General features: G+C 41.4%; 1 protein-coding gene across 2 annotated transcripts in view; it reads left to right on the top strand.

The window, feature by feature from the left end:
* The first annotated feature begins 4,111 nt into the window (after nt 1-4,111).
* The window catches only part of SNX6 (sorting nexin 6), a 30,486-nt gene continuing 12,965 nt past the window's right edge, over nt 4,112-21,632 (top strand). Inside the window, exons 1-9 of one of the 2 annotated variants that reach the window (XM_068946432.1) lie at nt 4,112-4,224; nt 4,371-4,418; nt 9,461-9,565; nt 10,401-10,511; nt 12,046-12,167; nt 14,151-14,274; nt 15,397-15,492; nt 18,082-18,187; nt 20,857-20,932. In XM_068946432.1, coding sequence (XP_068802533.1) covers nt 4,219-4,224; nt 4,371-4,418; nt 9,461-9,565; nt 10,401-10,511; nt 12,046-12,167; nt 14,151-14,274; nt 15,397-15,492; nt 18,082-18,187; nt 20,857-20,932 — 794 coding nt within the window. In that variant the 5' untranslated portion in view covers nt 4,112-4,218. Of the gene's footprint in view, nt 4,225-4,367; nt 4,419-9,460; nt 9,566-10,400; nt 10,512-12,045; nt 12,168-14,150; nt 14,275-15,396; nt 15,493-18,081; nt 18,188-20,856; nt 20,933-21,632 lie in introns of both variants that reach the window. The other variant, XM_068946431.1, reaches the window with a different exon arrangement.

The raw sequence follows: 21,632 nt of genomic DNA, 5'->3' as shown, positions 1-21,632 counted from the left end.
TTGTTAGGTAGAGTGGTCATACAGTGCTGAGCACAGACGATAAACAGAAGAGGATGCTAAGGCATGTGGGTAAATCCATAAACATCAGTTTCACAGAATCACAGAATCACAGAATCGTTTAGGTTGGAAGGGACCTCTGGAGATCATCTAGTCCAACCTCCCTGCTCCACCAGGATCGTCTAGAGCATATTGCCCAGGATCACATCCAGACAGGTTTTGAATATCTTCAGGGAAGGAGACTCCACTACCTCTCTGGGCAACCTGTTCCAATGTCCTGTCACCCTCACAGTGAAGAAGTTTTTTCTCAGGTTCAGGTGGAACTTCCTGTGGTTCAGTTTCTGCCTGTTGCCTCTTGTCCTGTCCCTGGGCACCACGGAGAAGAGATTGGTCCCATCCTCTTGACACCCTCCCTTCAGATACTTGTACACATTGATGAGATCGCCTCTCAATCTTCTCTTCTCCAGGCTGAACAGGCCCAGCTCTTGCAGTCTTTCTTCATAGGAGAGGTGCTCCAGCCCTCTAATCATCTTGGTAGCCCTCCGCTGGACTCTCTCCAGGAGTGCCATGTCTCTCTTGTACTGGGGAGCCCAGAACTGGACCCAGTACTCCAGCTGAGGCCTCACCAGGGCTGAGGAGAGGGGCAGGATCACCTCCCTCGACCTGCTGGCAACACTCTGCCTAATGCACCCCAGGATCCCATTGGCCTTCTTGGCCACAAGGGCACACTGCTGCCTCATGTTTAACTCGTTGTCCACCAGCACTCCCAGGTCCTTCTCTGCAGAGCTACCTTCCAGCAGGTCAACCCCCAGCCTGTACTGCTGCATGGGATTATTCCTGCCCAGGTACAGGACCTTGCACTTGCCTTTGTTGAGCTTCAGGAGGTTCCTCTCTGCCCACCTCTCCAGCCTGTCCAGGTCCCTCTGAATGGCAGCACAGCCCTCTGGTGTGTTAGCCTCTCCCCCCAGTTTAGTATCATCAGCAAACTTGCTGAGGGTGCACTCTGTCCCTTCCTCCAGGTCATTGATGAATATATTGAACAAGACTGGACCCAGGACTGACCCCTGGGGGACACCACTAGCCACAGGCCTCCAACTTGACTCTGCGCCATTCACCACAACCCTCTGAGCTCGGCCATCCAGCCAGTTCTCAATCCACCTCACCGTCCACTCGTCTAGCCCACACTTCCTGAGCTTACCTAGGAGGATGTGATGGGAGACAGTGTCCAAAGCCTTGCTGAAGTCCAGGGAGACAACATCCACTGCTCTGCCCTCATCTACCCAGCCAGTCATTCCGTCATAGAAGGCTATCAGGTTGGTCAAACATGATTTCCCTTTGGTGAATCCATGCTGACTACTCCTGATCACCTTCTTGTCCTCCAGATGCTTAGTGATGGCCTCCAGGATGAGCTGTTCCATCACCTTTCCAGGGATGGAGGTGAGGCTGACAGGCCTGTAGTTTCCTGGCTCCTCCTTCTTGCCCTTTTGGAAGAGTGGCGTGACATTGGCTTTCTTCCAGTCCTCAGGCACCTCTCCTGATCTCCAGGACCTTTCCAAGATGATGGAGAGTGGCCTAGCGATAACATCCGCCAGCTCCCTCAGCACTCGTGGGTGCATCCCATCGGGGCCCATGGATTTATGGATGTCAAGTTTGGACAAAAGATCTCTAACCTGATCCTCCTCCACCAAGGGAGAGTCTTCCTTTCTCCAGCCTTCCTCTCTTGTCTCCAAGGTCTGGAATTCCTCAGGACTGGCCTTAGCAGTGAAGACTGAAGCAAAGGCAGCATTCAATAACTCTGCCTTCTCTATATCCTTCGTCACCAGGGCAGCCGCCCCATTCAGCAGCGGGCCCACGTTTTCCCTAGTCTTCCTTTTGCTATTGATGTATTTGAAGAAGGCCTTCTTGTTGTCCTTGACATCCCTTGCCAGATTTAATTCCAACTGGGCCTTAGCCTTCCTCGTCGCATCCCTGCACACTCTGACAACGTCCCTGTATTCCTCCCAAGTGGCCTGTCCCCTTTTCCACATTCTGTACACTTCCTTCTTCTGCTGGAGTTTTGCCAGGAGTTCCTTGCTCATCCATGCAGGTCTCCTGCCCGCTTTGCTGGACTTCTTCCTCAGAGGGATGCACTGATCTTGAGCCTGGAGGAGGTGATGCTTGAATATTAACCAGCTTTCTTGGACCCCTCTTCCCTCTAGGGCCTTACCCCATGAGATTCCCCTAAGTAGGTCCCTGAAGAGGCCAAAGTTAGCTCTCCTGAAGTCCAGCGTTGCAATCCTACTCATTGCCCTGCTCCCTCCTCGTAGGATCCTGAACTCCACCATCTCATGGTCACTGCAGCCAAGGCTGCCCCCAACCTTCACCTCTCCAACTAGACCTTCTTTGTTCGTTAGTACAAGGTCTAGCATTGCACCTCTCCTCGTTGGCGTCTCCACCACCTGAGTCAAGAAATTATCCTCAGTCCTCTGCAGGAACCTCTTTGACTGTTTGTGCCTAGCTGTGCTGTCTTGCCAACAGATGTCAGGGTGGTTGAAGTCTGCCATGAGAACCAGGGCCTGTGATCGTGAGGCTATTTCCTTCATGCCTTCATCTGCACCCTTCAGTATGTATGATAGGTCAATATTTAAATACTCTTCTCAGTATCCTGTACAAGATTGTTACTTCTCTTGACCCAAGTAGTAAGTCAGTGCTTTGGACAATGTGGCATGTGTCTGTACCAACACAGAAATTGCCTGTATACATGAAGATTGTTTAAAAAGCAAGCTTTACAATTATTTTAAAAAATATGCAAAGGTCTCTTTCTGCGGTCTTAGGATACGCATGTATCAAGAGACAATTTTCATTTTCAGAATTCTAAATACATTTTAAGCAGTAAAGGGCTCAGAAAGCTTTCTCTTTGTTTATCTTGAGGCTACACGAGTAGGATTTCTCAAGGTGTAGTTTTCTGATCAGCTTAGGCCCATCTAAATCCATAGTGCATTGCTGGAAACAGTGGTTTGTCCCATTAGTGCTTGTGTAACTATGGGCTTGGCTGGATTACGGAGTTGATTCAGATGGAAACTAATCATCTGTTGTGAGATTAATTTGCAGCTGCATCAATTCCTTGTCTGTCTGATAGTATGCCCAGGAGAGCACCAGTGTCCGCACCTGCCACCCTCTCTCAGCAGTGGCACAGACATAGATAAGCTCATGCCGATCATAAAACCCCACCCTAAGACTGCGTCTTTGCTATGCTAGTTCTGTTTCACAGAAAGTGCAGTCTCATGCGCTGAGTCTCTACCCTCTACATCTAGTCTGGTCTTTAGAAGTTGATGGTCTCCACTGTTTCAGATATCACTAAACAAAGGAGCATTCAACTGCTCCATTGCTTAGTCTGAATGAAAGGCAGTCATCAATTTCAGACACGTAACTGTCCACCAGTCAAAGGCATATTATGAACCACTTGATTTCTACTACAGTGTAATTGCACGGTCAGTTTTACATATACAGTTGTAAAAACTCATGTGGTGAAGGGCTAGCACTGCCGAAGCCCATCCCTCACTGAAATTACGACCAGAAGAGCACGAGAGCAGCTGATTTCTTTATGGGTGAAGGTCGAGGACGGCGGTGGCAGCCACAGAGCTCCGTCTGTTACTGGCATGCCCAGAGGCTGGGCGCGGCTGCGCCCAGCGCGCAGAGCAGGCACTGGAGCCGGGTTTCACACACACGAACAAAGACACGCCTGCCCGTGTGACACAGACGCAGCCAGGCACAAAGAGCAGGCGCTCATCCGCCCTGGGAGCTCCCCTGCCGCAGCACAGGCCGGCGCACGCCGGCCGAGGAACAAAACCAGCGGGGCTGCGACGAAGGGCCCACGCGAGCGGGCACGGCCGCAGCCTCCGTGGGCGGGGCGCGCTTCCCCCGCGAAGCTCCTCGCTACGGTGTCTCCGACCGCGCAGCCTCCCGGCCGTTGGCCGCGGCCTCTCCCCGCCTCGCCCCTCTACGGCGGAGGGCGGAGGGGCGGGGCAGGGCGGGGAGGCGACGCGGCGGTTAGGCGCGAGCCGCCCACGCGCCGCGCTTTCCCGCTCCCTCGCGAGACGCCGCGCTCCCAGCGGCCGCCGCCGCCCCGCGCCCCGCCCCGCCGCGCTCCGCCGCCGCCGCCGCAGCCCCGCCTCGGCTCGCCGCTGGGCTGGGGCGGCCTGGCGGGGGGAGGGCCGCGGGCGCGGAGCGCTGCGAGCAGCCATGATGGTGGGTGTCGGGGCGGCCGCGGGGCCGGGGCGGGCCGGGCCGGGCGTGTGCGGCTGGGTCGCTAACCTGTGCGCTTTGTCTACCCCCCTCACCCCCTGCCGTGTCCCCCCCGGCCCGCTCCGCCTCCTCCTCGGCGCCCCCAGCAGGAAGGCTCCGACGACGGCCCAGATTTCCTCTCGGAGGAGGACCGAGGGGTAAGTGGCGCGGGCGGCGGGGGGCCCCCCTTCCCCCGGGGCTGGGGCCCTCGAGCTGCCGGGCCGAGCCCCCCCCGCCCCGGGGGCCGCCGGGAGGGGCGCGGGCTGGGGGCGGCGGGCGGTGAGGGCCGGGGTGCTGGGCGGCCGAGATTTGCTGATGTGGGAGCAGCGCGGCCTGTGCGCGTGTTTTCTGCCCTGAATTTTCCAGTCTTCTGTCCGCCAAGTTTCGGAAGCGTTATTTAATAATGTTTTTAGTAGAATAACTTGAGGCAGATCTGTGGGTGTTGCTAGAAATGGGTATTTTACCTCTGTGTCGCCCCCTGCTCTGACGCCCCCCCCCCCCCCCCCCCGGGCTGCTGTGCTCCTGCCTGGGTTGACCAGCCTGGTGGAGAGCACCAGGTTCCCTCTGAGACCGTGAGCCAGGGCCGAGGGAACATGGTGTACCGCTGTGCCCTCTCTTTAAGCCTAGAGATGCTCCCATAGCTGACAGCTGGAGGGTTATATTGCAGGCACGCTGTGTAATAAACTTTGTATTGAAAAGAAGTTCTGTTGTTGTATGACTTACTCTTGGTACAGGAGGCCATGATTATGTTTCTTACTGGGAAAACCTTTTTTTCTGGCCTGCTGATTCTGGCATTCGTTTCTCCTGTCTTGATAGCTGCTGTATCCATCTTTCTTTTACTGCCCTGTCTCCCTTAAGAAACAAATCAGCTGATCTGGTATAACTCATTCAGACTGATTATTCCCATCATTCAGTATCTTGAGACAGAATGACTTTGAGCAAGGTAGGAGAGCTGCTTTTGTGAAAGAATGCTTAGATTGACTTGACTGTTGCAGGTTATTAAAGTAGCTACATCCAGCATACCCAAAATAAAGATGATGAATACTTAAACACCTGAATAACGCTGTATTGGTGTGCACTTTTATCATGCGTGCCGTACTCAAGTGTTAAGCAATATCAAGGGATTTTAAAAGAGCAGAGAGAATTAATTTTGACTGAATGCGGTAGGGTTCCAGTTAATTTTGTGCCCAGGTTGTGACCACGAGGTCAAAAGGGAATACTGTCCTTGATGCCTAGTATTGTACTAGGCCTGTTCTGCCCACTATAGAGCTTTTGCCTTTAGTTACACAGCTACTTTAGTGAGAATAGGGGATAAAAAGGAGGGAAAGTGGAAACTGTAGTGCTTTGAGTGTCTTCAGAACCAGGGCTGTAGACCTTTTTAACAATGGAGGCATATTTTATGCATGTTGTCCCTAGTATTTAGGGACAGACCTGGAAGTATGTAGTAGTCTTTATCTGAAGCTCTAGGTAGAACGTAAGAATGGAAGCCTGATCCTGTGTGAAAGTGTGTTTGTTTGTTTTTAATTTTTCCCTTTAAGAATGTTAGGAAGTCAGAATTCATAATGTACTTTTAAAGCCTTTGGAAAACTCTTAGCAGTCTTGTTTATGCTGTTGGACAACTTAAATCTCAGTTGGCCAAGTGCGGTCCCACTTTTTCTTCTTTTTTTTCCTCACTTCCTCCAGTATCCAGCACTGAGGAGTTAAACTAGAACAGATTCCTCCTCCTTCCTATTTATAAATGTTCATGAATGTCTGTTTAGAAATGGATTCACTGTGCTTTAGTCTTCAGGACCATAACTTCTCTTTTTCTTGGTAGCAATAATAAAAAAAACATTTTTTCCTAAGGTATTTCCCTGTCTCTTACTTGTCACCTTCCTCTGTTTGTGATGAGGAAAAAAAAAAAAAAAAAAAAAAAAAAGGGATAGGTCAAGCCTCTCATTGTAGAAAGCCTGTACAGCAACTTCTGGTTAAGGTGATTGAGCTTCCAGTTTTGGAAATAAATGTTCTTTCCTCTCTGGAACTCAGAGATTGTTATGCCGTCCCTGCTTTTAACTCTTCAAAATCATGTTGGTGAGGTACAGTTGCATTGAGTTTAATCTTGTTGGGATGATAGAATGAAAAGAAAACTGGAAGTTACATTGCGACACGTAAAATAGTAATTCTCTAACAATTACATTATACCATATGTAGTGTTTTCCAGTGGGTTGTAAAATAGAACGCTGAGAATCAATGTTGAGGAAGTAGCCGTGGGTGGTCTGCAGAAGGAACTTGCATTAAATGAACCTGCAGGAATTGCTTTTCTAAATCTCACTTAGGAAAGATACTATTTAGTGCACTTTGAGTAACTTGGTTCCTATTTTTTTGTGATCTCTCTGCATAGTACGGTCTTGTGTCTGTATGCGGTCTTATACCTGTATATACTTTAGCTTACTTGGCTAATGTTCTTGTAGACTCTTTGAAGAGAAGTGAGCTATCTCTTATAACAGGTGTGTTAGAAACTTAATGCTGTAGTGACGCTTAATAATCTTTTGTTGTGGAGATATTACTTGTTTGCCTTGCTCTGTGTACTTCTCTATCTGCTTATAAAGAACCCTTTGAAGAAAGGGCCCTTTTTCTCTTAACTTTTATATGCTAACCTCTTTCCAAATAGTTTCTGTTATAAAGGATGACGTTATAGAGGAACGTAAGGTTTGGTTGTTTGTCTTGTCCCTAGCAGCTTCCTTCCAATACAATTTGACGTGTACTTGGTCCTTGAACAAGAGCTTAGTTGCTAAATCCCCTCCCCTTTTACTGAATTCCCTTTCTTGTAGTATGCTAGCATCGCTTAGCCCTCCTTTGGGCCTCTTATATTTTCTAGACCTTTTGAATAAAGCAGGGACTTTGATATACCATAGGAAGCTGTTAAGTGTTAAAGAGAAGTTAGCTTTTGTTTTTTAAGATATCCAGGATGGATATAGAGCATGTATCTAAGTAAAAATTATTATGCTATGTTGTATGTATTTGTAAGGGGGGGGCCAGAGACAAGTGGACTCTATGCCTTCTCTGCTGTTTCAGAATTTAAGGTAGCTTCATTTCAGTTTTTATCCAAATTAGACTTTGGAAGGTTTTGTAGCATATATATATATATATATGTTTTTTTCCCTACTGCCTGGATAACTAGAAAACCATCTACTGGTGGCAGTTTTTTTTTTGAAGTAGCAATGAAGTAATTGCTTAAGTTTGTGGTGTGACATGTTGTTTGTGAATTTAGTTCCCAGTAATACAATATGAACCATTGTGCCACATGAATACATTCGAAGTCCTTCAACTTTCTGATTGTCTTTGACACCTTTTACAAAATGCTTCATTACCATTGCAGATGAAAATGTTCTCTGTTGGCTGTGTCAGGCTAGATGGCATAATTTAACATATGATTAAACTGAAATAAGTTTGTAACAGTCAAGGAAATAGTCCTTTAGGCTTGTATGTGATGAGTGAAGTTGTCCTGTTTGCTTTTAATTTCCTCATAAACAAAATGTCTTTCTGTGCTGAAGTTGTGCTAGTGCCCGTGGCCTGGATGTGCTAAACTAGACACTGCATAAGCACTAGTGACAAACTTGAGCAGATGTTATCCTGAATCTTGGAATTCTGTATTACGCTACTTTAAAAAAAGGGAGAGAGGGAGAAGGGCAGAACGACAAAGCATTTTAGTAGGTACTGTTTTTTTCTATTTTTGTTTTCTATGACCTGTGAAAGACTACAAAAATACCATTTAGATAATACAGACTATTTGCTGAGATTACTCTGTACTCATTAACGTATTCTAGGGGACTGTGAAAACAAACAGTACCGCAAAGAACCTAACCATTAACAACTTTTACATGCTGAAAAATGTGGTGTCATGACATAAGGCAGACATTGGTATGCCAGATTGTATTTTTCTTTCTTAAATTAGATGCTACGCTCATTGGAAGCTCAGTAGGAGCTAGGAGATTGTTCTGAGAGGTGAGATGCAACGGATTGGTGTACGACGATATCTTGCCTTTGTGTGAGGCAGTGACCCCTAAATCTGGAGGGGGAGAGGGGGAAGATTCCTGAAGCAGCATATGGAATGTGCATAGGGAATATGTTACCCTGGGGTGGTTTTGATGCTTTCCACCTTTGTGTAAGGATGGTTTAACTGTATGTGTGGTAGCTGTTGAACTGCTACAGTTTGCTAATTTAGCATAATATGCTAGACTGTAGTGATTTTGGTTTACGTTAACACACCAATTGTAAACTGTATCAGTCTGACTGCTACCATATGAGCAGCAGAGTTGTCTGTGTATTGAGGCGAAAGAGAAAAGTGAAGAGTAGGAGCTAGCGTTGACCACTGCAAGGGATTAGGATAACTGGTGGAAAACAAGATCTGGGAGTTGATGTTTCTTTCCTAAGGCTGCCTCTCCCAAGTCTCAGTGTGTTGCAGCATGCCGTTCAAAATATGCTCCTGTATAGCCTCTGTGCTGAGTTGTTGATAATTAAGCACAGACCTCAAAACACAATCCAGAAGAAACTTGGGGGGGGGAAGTGTTTCTCTGTGTACAGCGAAGTGTTTTTATGCAGTAGAATGTGATAACTCCTGTAAAAACTGCAGCATCAAAGAACACAGTGTCTCAGTAAAAAGCCTCATAAGCATGGAACAGAAATAATGTCTGACAATGTGATTGCAGAAGACTTCAGAATTAGCTTAGTACTTGTAAAAATTGTTCTGAGTTTCTGTTGACCACGATGAAGAAATTGACATGTGGTAAATTGCTATAGAACAGCGGAGCCAGTGTGAGGGGAATCATATTAGTTTCACTGAGTATGGATGGAGTATTTGGTCCAGTTACTGCCCCGAATTGACTCTTCTAATTACAGTACACAGATATCTTCTGAATTTTCTGTATTTGATCACTGTCCCATTTTCTTTTTGATGCGACTTTTTGTATTATTTTGTGAGACTTTAGAGCTATTTATTTTACATGTCTTGTGGGGAAAAAATAAAATATGTATATACCTTGCATTTGTGCCATTGGTAATGCTACTTTTCAAAGAGATTGCAATCTTGTTTCAGAAAAAATATTTCTAAGGAAGTTTAGCTCTTGTTAAGTTCTGAGGATTTTTTTTAGAGTTGTTTTTTCTGTCTCTCTCTCTTTTTTTTTTTTTTTAATTTAAGCTAAATAGATTTTTCTTTGTTTAGCTTAGGGCAATAAATGTAGATCTCCAGACTGATGCTGCTCTGCAAGTGGATATTTCAGATGCTCTCAGTGAGAGGGACAAAGTGAAATTCACTGTCCATACAAAGGTAAAAGCCTGGGTTTGTACACTGAAAATTTTCGTAATTATATATTAAGAAACTTTGCTTGAACTATTCATCGAAACAAATGTAACACTGTCCAAAGGAAATGAAAAATAGCATAATCTCTTGTTTCAGAGATATCAGCTGCAATGCTCAAGAAAAAATTCAGATCACAAAATATTGCTTAAATTTAAAAAAGAAAAAAAAAAAAAGGAAGGCAACCCAAAACAGCTTAAAAACTGACTTGCAGTTTTTTGGATTGTTGTGTTGTCATGTTATTCCAATGCTTAGTAATTGGCCTATTTGCAGGTATAATCTTTAGTATACCTCAATATTCTTCGATATAGTTTTCATAAATTAGATACCATTGTTTCAGATTCTAAAAATATATTTCATAATGGAATTATATTCAAGTTTTGTTAATAATTCCTGGTCATTTACTTTTTGTTTTTTGGACTCAAAGATTTATTGAGGGCAGAATCACTCACAGAATAGTTGAGGTTAGGTGGGACCTCTGGGCGTCATCTAGTCCAACTCCTTTGCTCAGATCAGAGTGAACTAGAGCAGGTTGCTCAAGGCTTGTCCAGTTGGGTTTTGAGTTATTTCCAAGGGTGAAAACTCCACAACCTCTCTAGGCATCCCATTCGAATTGACTGATGTACTAATTAACATAGGGATGATTATTACTGTACAAACATTTTTTTCAAAACCTTATCTGGATGCTTGTGTTGTTTTTACACAGATTTTTTTTTTTTTACTGTTCCTTTAAGGCTTTTTTTCATAGAGTAATGAAAAACATTGATTTTTTTCCCCATAATTTCTCCCTCTTTCCTCCCTTCAGAGTTCCTTACCAAATTTCAAACAAAATGAATTTTCTGTTGTTCGTCAACATGAAGAATTTATTTGGCTTCATGATTCCTTTGTGGAGAATGAGGACTATGCTGGATATATCGTAAGTACTACAGTTCTTTCATTTTATTCGTGCTGTTCTCCCTGAACTGGATCAAAAATACTTATGACTACTTTTAAATACAGGGGGAGTGGAAGGTGTTCATTCCTTCTATAATCAAACCTGATGCTTTACTGCTTTGTTTTATGCAGTTATGCAAAATTAATGTTTGAAGTAAACGTGTAGGAAAGTCATTGTAATTGTAGTATTCCTTGTCTTTTAGTCCTGAAGAGTGAGTGGTTTAATGTTTTATCTGTATCCTAGTGTAGTTTTAGTCCACAGTGTTAAATGTGGGAGTTAGGTAAACTTTATAACGTGGTGCTATTGTTCTTGCAAGCTACTGTGTAACTTAGTTTCAAGTTTCCGTTGTATTAGCTGGAAGAGTGCAGTAACTAAAGTCTGTAATAATTAAGCTTTTCCAGTTTTCATTATGAGGATCAGAATCATTTTCCTGTAAATCAGTTGGAGAAAAAAACCCAGCAAATATCACCTGGAACTGCAGAGAACCTTAATACCCAACAGCTTTTGCTTTGTAGTTTATTTAAGGCGTGCAGGGAATGGATGTCCCCAAAGTAGTTACCTTATGACAGTACCTGTTAAAATTGGATGCTACTGTTCATACTTTAATTAAAAAGGGGAATATTTATTATCTTGGTGTGAAAGTTATATATTTCATTTTGTATTTGAGTGAGGTGATCTACTGATTCAGTAGATAAATGTATATTTCCGATTGACTAATGGGTACGTTCTGATGAAACTAGTCTATGATGTGTCATACTGTTCTTGAGCTAGTCTTTTTTTCAGTAAGAAAAGTTATTTGGAGGGAAAAGACCTTCAGTATGGTAGTAATTAGTTTCAAATGGTTGACTGAGTAGACTGAATTTTTTTTCTTTTTGGTGAAGGATTAATATAATGGGTTAATACCAGTGAACTTAAATTTGAGGGTAGCCTAGCTTTGTTTTGTCTCTTTATTCATTGCAGTCCAGGATCAGTTTGACTACAGTGTTTCCTCTTTCAACATTAATGTACTATATTACAAGATTAACTAACCTAGAGACTTATCTTTTTTGTACTTTGTTGTTTCAGCAGATGTATCTTTAATGTCAACAGTGCTGCAAGAAAGAACTAGTGTCTGTAAATAATACAGAATGGTTTTTGGTTAAGTGTTTTCAGGAGTCATAAATGGATGGTGTGCAAACAATTGTAGGAATTCTTTGTTTCTTTGAACAGAAACATTACTTACCGAGTAAGCTAAAGCAAGAATAACTATAACATTGTGGTTTAAAGTTTTAATTCCCTGTATTGGGAAAGTTAGGTGTTGTTTGATTTCTGTTGTAATTGAACTACTGAAACCATTACTTAATTCTTCAGTAATCTTCAAGGACACTTGACCAAAATTAGCATAGTAATGCAGGATGTCTAACCTCTTTGTAAGAGAACGTACCCATAAATACCTCAATAAGCAAGGAAAGAGAGAGCCATGTATTAAAAAAGCTGCAAGCAACTTGAAAAAAACAACACTTTAATTCATTTCCAGATTCCACCAGCACCACCCAGGCCTGACTTTGATGCCTCAAGGGAGAAATTGCAGAAGCTTGGAGAAGGGGAAGGATCAATGACTAAAGAGGAATTCACCAAGATGAAACAAGAACTGGAGGCGTATGTAGACATGATTATTACTCCCCTCCCCTTCTTAATGCTGTTTACTTTTCCATGTTTCTGATTTCACTCTAATGGTCCTTTATGCAAGATGTAGGCTTGAGAGTCCAGTTGCTGCATAACCAGGATTATCTTAGTGATCATGATCAGAGCCAGTAGGAAAATTGGAGAAATCATTGCCCAGAAGTTATAACAATTTCATAAAACATTTTCTGAAACAGGAAGAAAATCTGCATGTTCTTGAAGCATCCTTTTTAAGGCAACAACTTTTTAGCTCCTTTTCTTCACAGAACGCTTATGAAGGGAAGCAGCCTCAATCTTTTTTTTCATTCTGGTGTTCCACGTTATTTATAAGTATAATGAAACTTTAAGGTTTATACATACAGTCATTGAACTAAGTTTTTTTTTTTTGCATATTTTTGGTACTGTAAGCATAGATGCCAACCTTCTGTTTCCCAAGAAGTTTGGAGATTACTAGCAGATCTCCCCCCCCCCCCTTTTTTTTTAAACGAGAATCCCTTTTTTGTACAAGTACGCTTCCTGAAAATAGTATCTTCTGTTACTGTGAATTTAATGTGAATCAAAAGATTTGGAGTAATGCTCTTTGTTCTATATTGAGTTACGTAGTGACGTTTCTCCTTGCTCCATCCACTTTCATTGTCACGCACTCACTTCCTTGATCTTTTTCCTGTTGTTGATTTTAGTCAAGTGTATATTTACACTGCTTCTAGACTGCTTCCCTCAAGAGCCCTGAGTTGTCAAGAAAAGGGTTCTTCTCTTAGAACTGCTTCTTTCTTTCCACCCTCCAGCTTCTGTGAGCAAATGTCTTTAAAAGCCCTATGTTAGAGTGATACATACAACATCATTTGATAGCGGAGTAGATATACACTTCATATGCAGAAAACTGGAAGTTATCAAAACACTATAAATTTTGAAGAATCTGTGGTTTTCCAGCGGCCCTGATCATGATTCTCTTGTGGTCTGGTTAGGGGTTGGATAACACAGAAAACTTGGGTTTTCTTCTACTGCCACCTCCATCCTCTGCATCCTCCTTTTTTGTCTTCACTGAATGACTACTACTCTCACTGAGATCAAACATCTCCCAACACTGGCCCTGCTGGTTTGCTGGTATGTAAAACTTAACCTCCTTGCACATAGTGGAAGCAGAAGTGTTGATTACCGTTTCACTGTTTGACCTGAGAATGGGGAAAAGAGCCCCTTCCTCACATCTGGGAAAGTTACATTTTATTAATTGAAATTTATTAAATGAATTCTAGCAAACTTGTATTGATAAGAATGTCTTCCTCTTAATTAAATCACAACTAATATTTGCTTTAAAGTTGAGTCGGTTGAACTGGACAACTTCGTGATTGTCCCGATGAAACACGATTTTTGGTTGCATTTATCAAATGCAGCACTTAATTTCACTTTTAGAACCACTATGAAGCAAAACTTCCATGTAAGCTTCAGCCCCAAAAGGCTAGATGCTTTAATGTGGAATAAGAGACTGCTGATCCAACGAGCTAATGAACAAAATGGGCATTTAAAGACAAACAAGTAAGGAGGGTGCAAATAGGTCAGGGGATGGAGATGGGGGGAAGTAATTTGCACATCAGCTATGTACTGTCTGTAGTCTCTATCTCAGTTTCTTCGTTTTTTGGGCAGGTGGGGGAAGGACGCTTAAAGACGGGTTAAGTTTGTAGCAAACCAGTCTGTATGTTAGCTAGTCTTAAAAATTAGAATATGTTTGTCGAGTCCTCTTTAAAAGACTGTATATAGTATGCTAGGGTTTCACATTTCCCCCCTTGTATTAACATTGTACTATGTTTTTATATACGTATCAAATATCAGAGTGATAACCTTTGCTATGTCAGCTTACAATCTTGTATCCTCGCTGAGGGTATCTTAAAACTTCTCACTAGGCTTATTTGAAACTTAATTGCTTCATGTGAAACTCTGATGTCTCCTGTTTCTTGTTTTCAGTGAGTATTTGGCAATATTCAAGAAGACAGTTGCAATGCATGAAGTGTTTTTGTGTCGTGTGGCAGCACATCCCATTTTGAGAAAGGATTTAAATTTCCATGTCTTCTTGGAATATAATCAGGATGTGAGTACTGAAAAATGAATTTCTGGCAAGAGAAATCAAGATGTACTTTTATGGTAGCATGGAAATTTGATAAAAAGGCTTTACCTCCCAAAGCAAATTGCATCAGTTCCTTCATACCAGGCATACTTCTACTTTAAAAGTTAAAAATTAATTTAGCTCTATAGGAGTTCATTCTGCTGCCACCTGGGGGACCAAATGCTCTCTGTGCCCTAGCTTAAGCATTACAAATATTTATGTGAAACTAATATGCTTTGGATTAAAAAGATTAACTTTTGGTAGTGATTTCACATGACATTATACTTGTTCAGTCCTTGACTGAAATTTTGTTGAAAAAGAAAGCATGATACAACAAAAATGGAATGCTAACTTTTAGGATTTGGAACTGCAGTTTAAATTGACATATTTGATTAGAAATCTTCTTTGATTGTTTTGCTAATAAAAGGGTTTTTTTAATAATGTCGGTGAAACTTCAATTAGTATTAGTGCCACGATAACATCGTGACAAATTGGTTCCGTTGAATACGTATTTAACTTCAGAATATGTTAAAGCTGATGCTCTTATTGCTTGATGTAGCAGTGTCAACTGCTCAGGAAGTCAGTCAGTCTTTGTAAATTTGGGCAAATTTAGACTGCCAGGAAGAGTGTGAGGAGACTGAAACTGAGGCTGTCAGTACAGTGAGCAGTAAGAGCTTGTACTTCTGAAGGCAAAGTGCCTGTCATTCTGCTACTTAGAAGAGCAACATCTGGTTATATTAGCTTTACTTATCAACAGCTTCACTGTGAATGATAAATATTGTATTATTAAAAACTTGAACATTCACCTCAGGCGTTTGAAATTACTTGTAAGTGCCGGGATGTTGTTGTCTTTGCTTTGTTTTGTTATTTCCTGGAAGAGGACATCAGGGGGTAAAAGAATGTCTAGTTTGTAAGGGTAGTCTGTCTTTCTGGAGTACATGGTACCTGATCTCCATTAAGGCATAGTATAAGACTAAGAAGAGAGCGGGAAAACTGGTTTAGGGTAGCAAGTTTTGCTATGTAGCGCCCCCTCCCCCTTTTGTTAAAAGACATGCTTTTATTGTCTCCAGCAAATGAGCTAACATGACATATGAATTTATTTTTCAGTTGAGTGTTCGTGGGAAAAATAAGAAAGAGAAACTTGAAGACTTCTTTAAAAACATGGTTAAATCGGCAGATGGTGTCATTGTTTCAGGAGTAAAGGTGATTACTACTTAGTGTTTCAAAGTTAAGAATTTAACATTGTTGTCTTTTTTTTTTCTTTGTTAAATGAAACAGAATTTTACGTAGCTACAAAAGGGATACTTTGTTGTTTTGGTTATATCTAACTTAAGAATTGGAGGCAGAGGGTGGGAAGGGACCCGTGATTCTGCAAACAAGATCCAGGTGAGCATGCTGATTAGGTCTTCTGTTTAAGTACAAGCTGTTGAGTTGAGAGCATGCATTTTCGTGTAGTTCTTCTTTTCTGGCTAATAGCAGAAGGCATCTTGAATTACATACCTCTCTGCTGGTGGGCTGCATCTTCCTTTATTTTTATTTATTTATTTATTTTCCTTTTTCTCCCTTATCTAGTGAGAATTTTCAGACTGCTTCTGTGAGAGAGGATTTTCAGTACTCTCTTTTCCCCTGCTTTATGAAATTATGTACGGATAAGAAAAATGCTTAATCCACAACCTGATTTTCTTCTGGCCTACCATTTTATGCTATGCATATGCACATCTTTAGCAACTGCTGCTGCTTAGGAATTACTAATACAGCAGTGAATCTTATTTGCCTTATAATGTCCCTCTATTGTTTCAAAGCTGTGAGCAGTGGTAGAAGTGCTGTTTCGGGGTTTTTTTTTTTTTTTTTTTGCCCTCCCCTTCCCCCCCCCACAGTAGACTCTCAAGAAGATAACTGAGACAAAGAAAATTCAATTTTATTTTAATACTTTTCCAAATTTAAAGGGATATTTTTATAGCAAACTTAAATTTTGTAAATTTGATTGTGATCTCCTTTAGTGGTAATTTTCCATTTGCAAGCAAGTTAGAGGAGCTAGCGTTCTGAGCTGTAAAATCTTTCATTCAGAATTTATTGGACTGTGGATATACCATGGATTAATTATGATTCAGCAAAGGATATAAAGGCAAAATAACTAGCACCTTTTATTCAAAAAGCGTATTTCTCAAACCCTATGTTGTAGACTTTTACATAGTATTAAGGAGCATCCATGCTATTTTAGAAGTTTATTTTAAGTAAATGTAAATCAACTATCTTCAAATAGTAATACTGTAACTATTTTAATTTACCTACCACAGTAGGTATCCACAGCAGTGGATGCTGTCTAGGTTGACTTCGTTGAGTAATGTGTTTGGCACTGGCTCCCATAACATCCTCATAGGCAAGCTGATGAAGTATGGGCTAGATGAGCAGACAGTGAGATGGACTGAAAATGGCTGAATGGCAGAACTCAGAGGGTTGTGATCAGTGGCACAAAGTCATGTTGGAGGCTAGCAACGTTCCCCGGGAGTCTATATTGGGTCCAATCTTTTTCAACTTCTTCATCGATGACCTGAATGAAGGCACAGAGTGCCTCGTCAGCAAGTTTGCTGATGATACAAAACTGGGGGGAGTGCCTGACACACCAGAGGGCTGTGCTGCCATTCAGAGGGATCTTGACAAGCTGGAGAGATGGGCAGAGAGGAACCTCCTGAAGTTCAACAACGGCAAGTGCAGGGTCCTGCACCTAGGCAAGAATAATCCTATGCAGCAGTCCAGGCTGGGGGCTGACCTGTTGGAAAGCAGTTCTGCAGAGGATGACCTGGAAGTCTTGGTAGACAAGCCTACCATGAGGCAGCAATGCGCTCTTGTGGCCAAGAAGGCCAATGCCAGCAGGTCGAGGGAAGTGATCCTTTCCTTCTCCTCAGCCCTGGTGAGGCCTCAGCTGGAGTACTGTGTCTAGTTCTGGGCTCCCCAGTACAAGAGAGACATGGCACTCCTGGAGAGAGTCCAGCAGAGGGCTACCAAGATGATGAGGGGACTGGAGCATCTCTCCTATGAGGAAAGGCTGAGAGAGCTGGGCCTGTTCAGCCTGGAGAAGAGAAGACTGAGGGGAGATCTCATCAATGTGTACAAGTATCTGAAGGGAGGGTGTCAAGAGGATGGGGCCAGTCTCTTCTCCGTGGTGCTCAGGGACAGGACAAGAGGCAACAGGCAGAAACTGAACCACAGAAAGTTCCATCTGAACATGAGGAAAAATTTCTTTGCTGTCAGGGTAGCATTACTCGGGCAGGTTGCCCGGAGGGGTAGTGGAGTCTCCATCCTTGGAGATATTCAAAACCCACCTGGAAACAGTCATGAGCAACCCACTCGCCCTGGCCCTGCTTGAGCAGGGGGGTTGGACTAGACGATCTGCAGAGGCCCCTTCCAACCTTGGCCATTCTGTGATTTGCACGACTGTATTTTCCCCACCCCCTTACCACTTCAATTTTTCTAGGTAGATGTCCTATTATTAAGTAACTGACATTTATCCTATTTTTTTCTATCGCAAAAAAAGTGATATTTGGTAGTGAACTTTTTTCTTCACTTGAGGTTTAGTGATCTAGACCTTTAGCCTACTTGTTACACATTCATAATATTAAACTTCAGATCATGATGAAATAAGAAATCAATATGCATTAATGGCATTTTATAGAATAAAAGTAGATTTCATTCCATGTCACCCTAACTGCAATATGTGCAAATTTGCTCTATATAAATTGCACTAAAAAGGGTGAATGAAAGCCTGTTTTTGAAAATGTTCTTTTTTTGTAGGATGTGGATGATTTCTTTGAACATGAAAGAACATTCCTTGTAGAATACCACAACCGAGTCAAAGATGCCTCTGCTAAATCTGATAAAATGACAAGATCGCACAAAAGTGAGTTCTTTTTCCACGATGGAAACGTACTAGCTAAAATGTACAGAAATAGTTTGAGAGGAACGGTATTTTTTTTTAACATAGAAAGACTGAATAAGTTTTTCCAAGTGTAGACTTCTAACAGTATAAAGAAGTTTAATCTGACTTTCAAAGCTTAGCCTTTGCTATAATAGAGTAAGATGGAGTAAGAATACTTCAGATGGAGTAAGAATAGCATGCTGTCACACTGGGGACATCTTGATTCTTCATGGTGTCCCTTTGAAGAGACACACAAAACTATGTAATAATATTTATTTTTAAGTCTGCTTCTGAGTCTTTAAAGTGTAAAGGCGGGTAGCATGGCAACATTTATGATTTAAATTCTTTTATGAAGTTACTCCTAATTGGATGATCTTGCACTCATCAGGGGTCGGTTGCTTGGCACACTAGGCATTGTGTTGCCTCGCTGAACAGCAAACCCTTTCAAGATATTATTTCTAGACCAGGAGGTCAGATTTCTGTTTTTGAGCCGTTTAAACTGGAGACTGAAGTGGTGGCTTCAGTAGCTTGGTTTGTAAGACCCCTTCTCTTAATAGGCTCAGTTTCTCCATTTAGTTATTGATGTCTTTTCCTGAGCTGAATGCTAGCTAATGTGTTTTTTTTTTTTTTAGAAGCTCTAGAAAGAATCTCCTCAATTGCAGCGTGCACAGTTGAAAAAATGGAAAACTTCTGGTTTAGAGAGATATTAATAACATTCTGAGAAACTCAGGAAGAAATTGACCTTCACTGCCCTTGATTTTAAGGTTTTGTGCTACAGATAAATCACAGTTGAACTAATAAATATTGCCTACTTCCTTGAAGTTTCCATCTCTGGTTCACAGACTGTGTCTTTGCTATCTGTAGTAATAGAGTTCTCACAAAACCAGGCCGCAAACTTTCTATGCATCTCCAGTAGTGTGCATTGTAAATCTGTGGGTACTGAATGAGAGTTTGAACTATGAGCTTGGGAGCTTTTCAGGTACTTCCCTTGCCATTATTTGAAGACCGCATCTTTTGTAGCTTTAATATCCATCGTAAGAGATGGGGAAGAGCTGGTTACAATTTAATGCGAGTATTAAGTGACCCTGTGTCTTCACTCGTTTCCTGCCTGAAGTAATTTCTAGTGTTTTGTTTGCTCTCTTAAAATGAAAATTGAACTTCATTCATGGCAGTTAGGTACCAAACTGGAGGTGTTGAGAGAACCTTTCGTGTCAGTGTAGAACCAGGAAAAAATGTTACAAAATCAAATAATGAAGGATCTATTGAAAAGATTGATGAAACTCATGACAAAGCTTCACTAGTGTTCACACTTAAGACCTCTAGGATATTTATTGGCAACGTTTATCAAACTGAGTATTTGGATAAGTGGTGCCTGTTGAAATTCTGGCTGGAGGAGTAGAGCGATGACCTGGGAAGCTTGTTTTGGAAACTGGCAACCTGTGGTTTATGAATAACCTACTGGTGAGCTACAGTGAGCTACAATGTTTGCAAAGAAACTGGCTTCCTATTTCCAGCAGAAAATCTATTTTTATATTTGGAAGAGGGGAGTGGAAGTGAAGTAGATACCATTAATAGTAGATACTGTAGTAGATACCCTAATACTGTTCTTCGTTGTAAGCAGTTGCAATAATTCCATCAGGATGGTATGGAAAAAAGTGTGTTATCTTCACTGTAATTCAATCCATTAAAACAAGGTTGTGTTATTAAAGAAAAAAAAATTAATTCTGATGACGTTTCGATACGATAGAATTGGTTTTAATTTTGTTTTATTTTTAAGGTAATTTGTCCTGAAACTTCTCAGATATAAAGATTTATGTGCTTAAAGCATGTAAACTCTGAAATTAACAAGTAAATATCTTTTTCTATTCACTGAATGTAATTATTAGTATTTTCATCATCCATTGAGTTCATATGAAAACCTCTTGGGGAAAAAAAAATCTTCTGTATAAAGATTTGATTTTTTTTTTTGTTTAGTATATAACAGTATCTCACTAGTCAAATGATGCAGGCTTCTTTACAAACCTCGTTTAAAATTTTAGTTTTTGAAATGTGTTAGCGCTAATGCTACTTCAGCCAATGATCACTCCTTGATAAGGTAAGGGCTTCCTGAAAATGAAGTTCATACTAGTAAAGGTATTGTGCATATAGTGCCATACTATCTATGGGTTTTTGGTAGTTCAGAGTGTGTGGGGTTTTTTTTTTTTTTTGTTTTGTTTTTTTTCAGTTCACTACTCTCAAGCACGCAGACTTACTATTCATTGTTCTTTGACTGAAATTTTTCAAATAGCTTTAGACTAGATTGAAATTTAAATTCAGGCTTTAGCAGTTCACTTTGTTAGATCTTCTTTTTTAATGGAAGATGTACAGCATCGCACAATAAACTTTACCTAGCAGGTACTAAGTGTATTAAATATCCCTAGATAAATTACAGACTGCATGATTGGAAGGGAGAGCTGTGTTTAGGATGTGAAGTTGTCTTTCGTAATACGTGACATAAATTAAATTTTATTTCATCTTTTGTGTTAGGGCATGTTCCTTTTAAAAAAAAAAAAACACCCACTCTTGAACAAATAGAGGAACTGATACTTTTCAAAATTTGCAGAAAGGAGAGGAATGAGTGATATATTAAAAAAAAGTTTGCTTTTTTCTAGATGTGGCAGACGACTATAATAGAATTGGTTCCTCGTTGTATGCATTAGGAACACAGGACTCCACAGATATATGCAAGTAAGATTTTGTTACTCACTCATGGAGGAATTTGCTAAGTAGCAGTCTCTAAATAGTGACCTGTGACTAATATCCCTTTAGTTGTATAATAAGAACAGAATTTATCATGGTTGTATTCGATTAAGAGATTTTCTTCCCTTAGCATTTCATTTCTGTAACATGAGGCTTCTTCAATATTTTTTTGCTTTAATATTTTTCTGGAAAGAAGAATTTGTAGAGAAATACACAGATGAGATTGAAAAATTCTCATACAATAGGAAGAAACCCTACACTCCTTATCTTTCACTGTTATTTTTAAACTGTTTTATGGTGTGCTTTGACCTGCAATAAGAACATGTCTGAGGTCTGAGTATACTGAGTATGTGTCATATGTGTCATACGTACACCTCATGTCTGAAGTTTGAGTATACAGATTTTATGGGTGCTCCACGTACCAGCATCTTGAAAAATAGCTTTGCTGTTCTGCCTATTGTACTGCCTTTAGGGAAAGAAAGACATCTTCAGAGATTCCAAAAGCTTTGAAAGTACAAAGGATGTCTGCGTATAGGCGTTCGTCTGTTACTCTTTCAGCTTGAACGTGAACTGTTTGCAGTATCTGAAAGTGAAACTTAACTAGCTTAAAAATGTTAGTTGATGCTGGTGAACGTCTATAATTAGTGTTACAAGAGGTAGGAGACGTATGTGAAAGTTAACCTGTTTT

This window comes from Struthio camelus, chromosome 5, assembly GCF_040807025.1.
Source record: "Struthio camelus isolate bStrCam1 chromosome 5, bStrCam1.hap1, whole genome shotgun sequence".
Taxonomy (NCBI): domain Eukaryota; kingdom Metazoa; phylum Chordata; class Aves; order Struthioniformes; family Struthionidae; genus Struthio; species Struthio camelus.
This window is presented reverse-complemented; position numbering and strand designations above follow the sequence as displayed.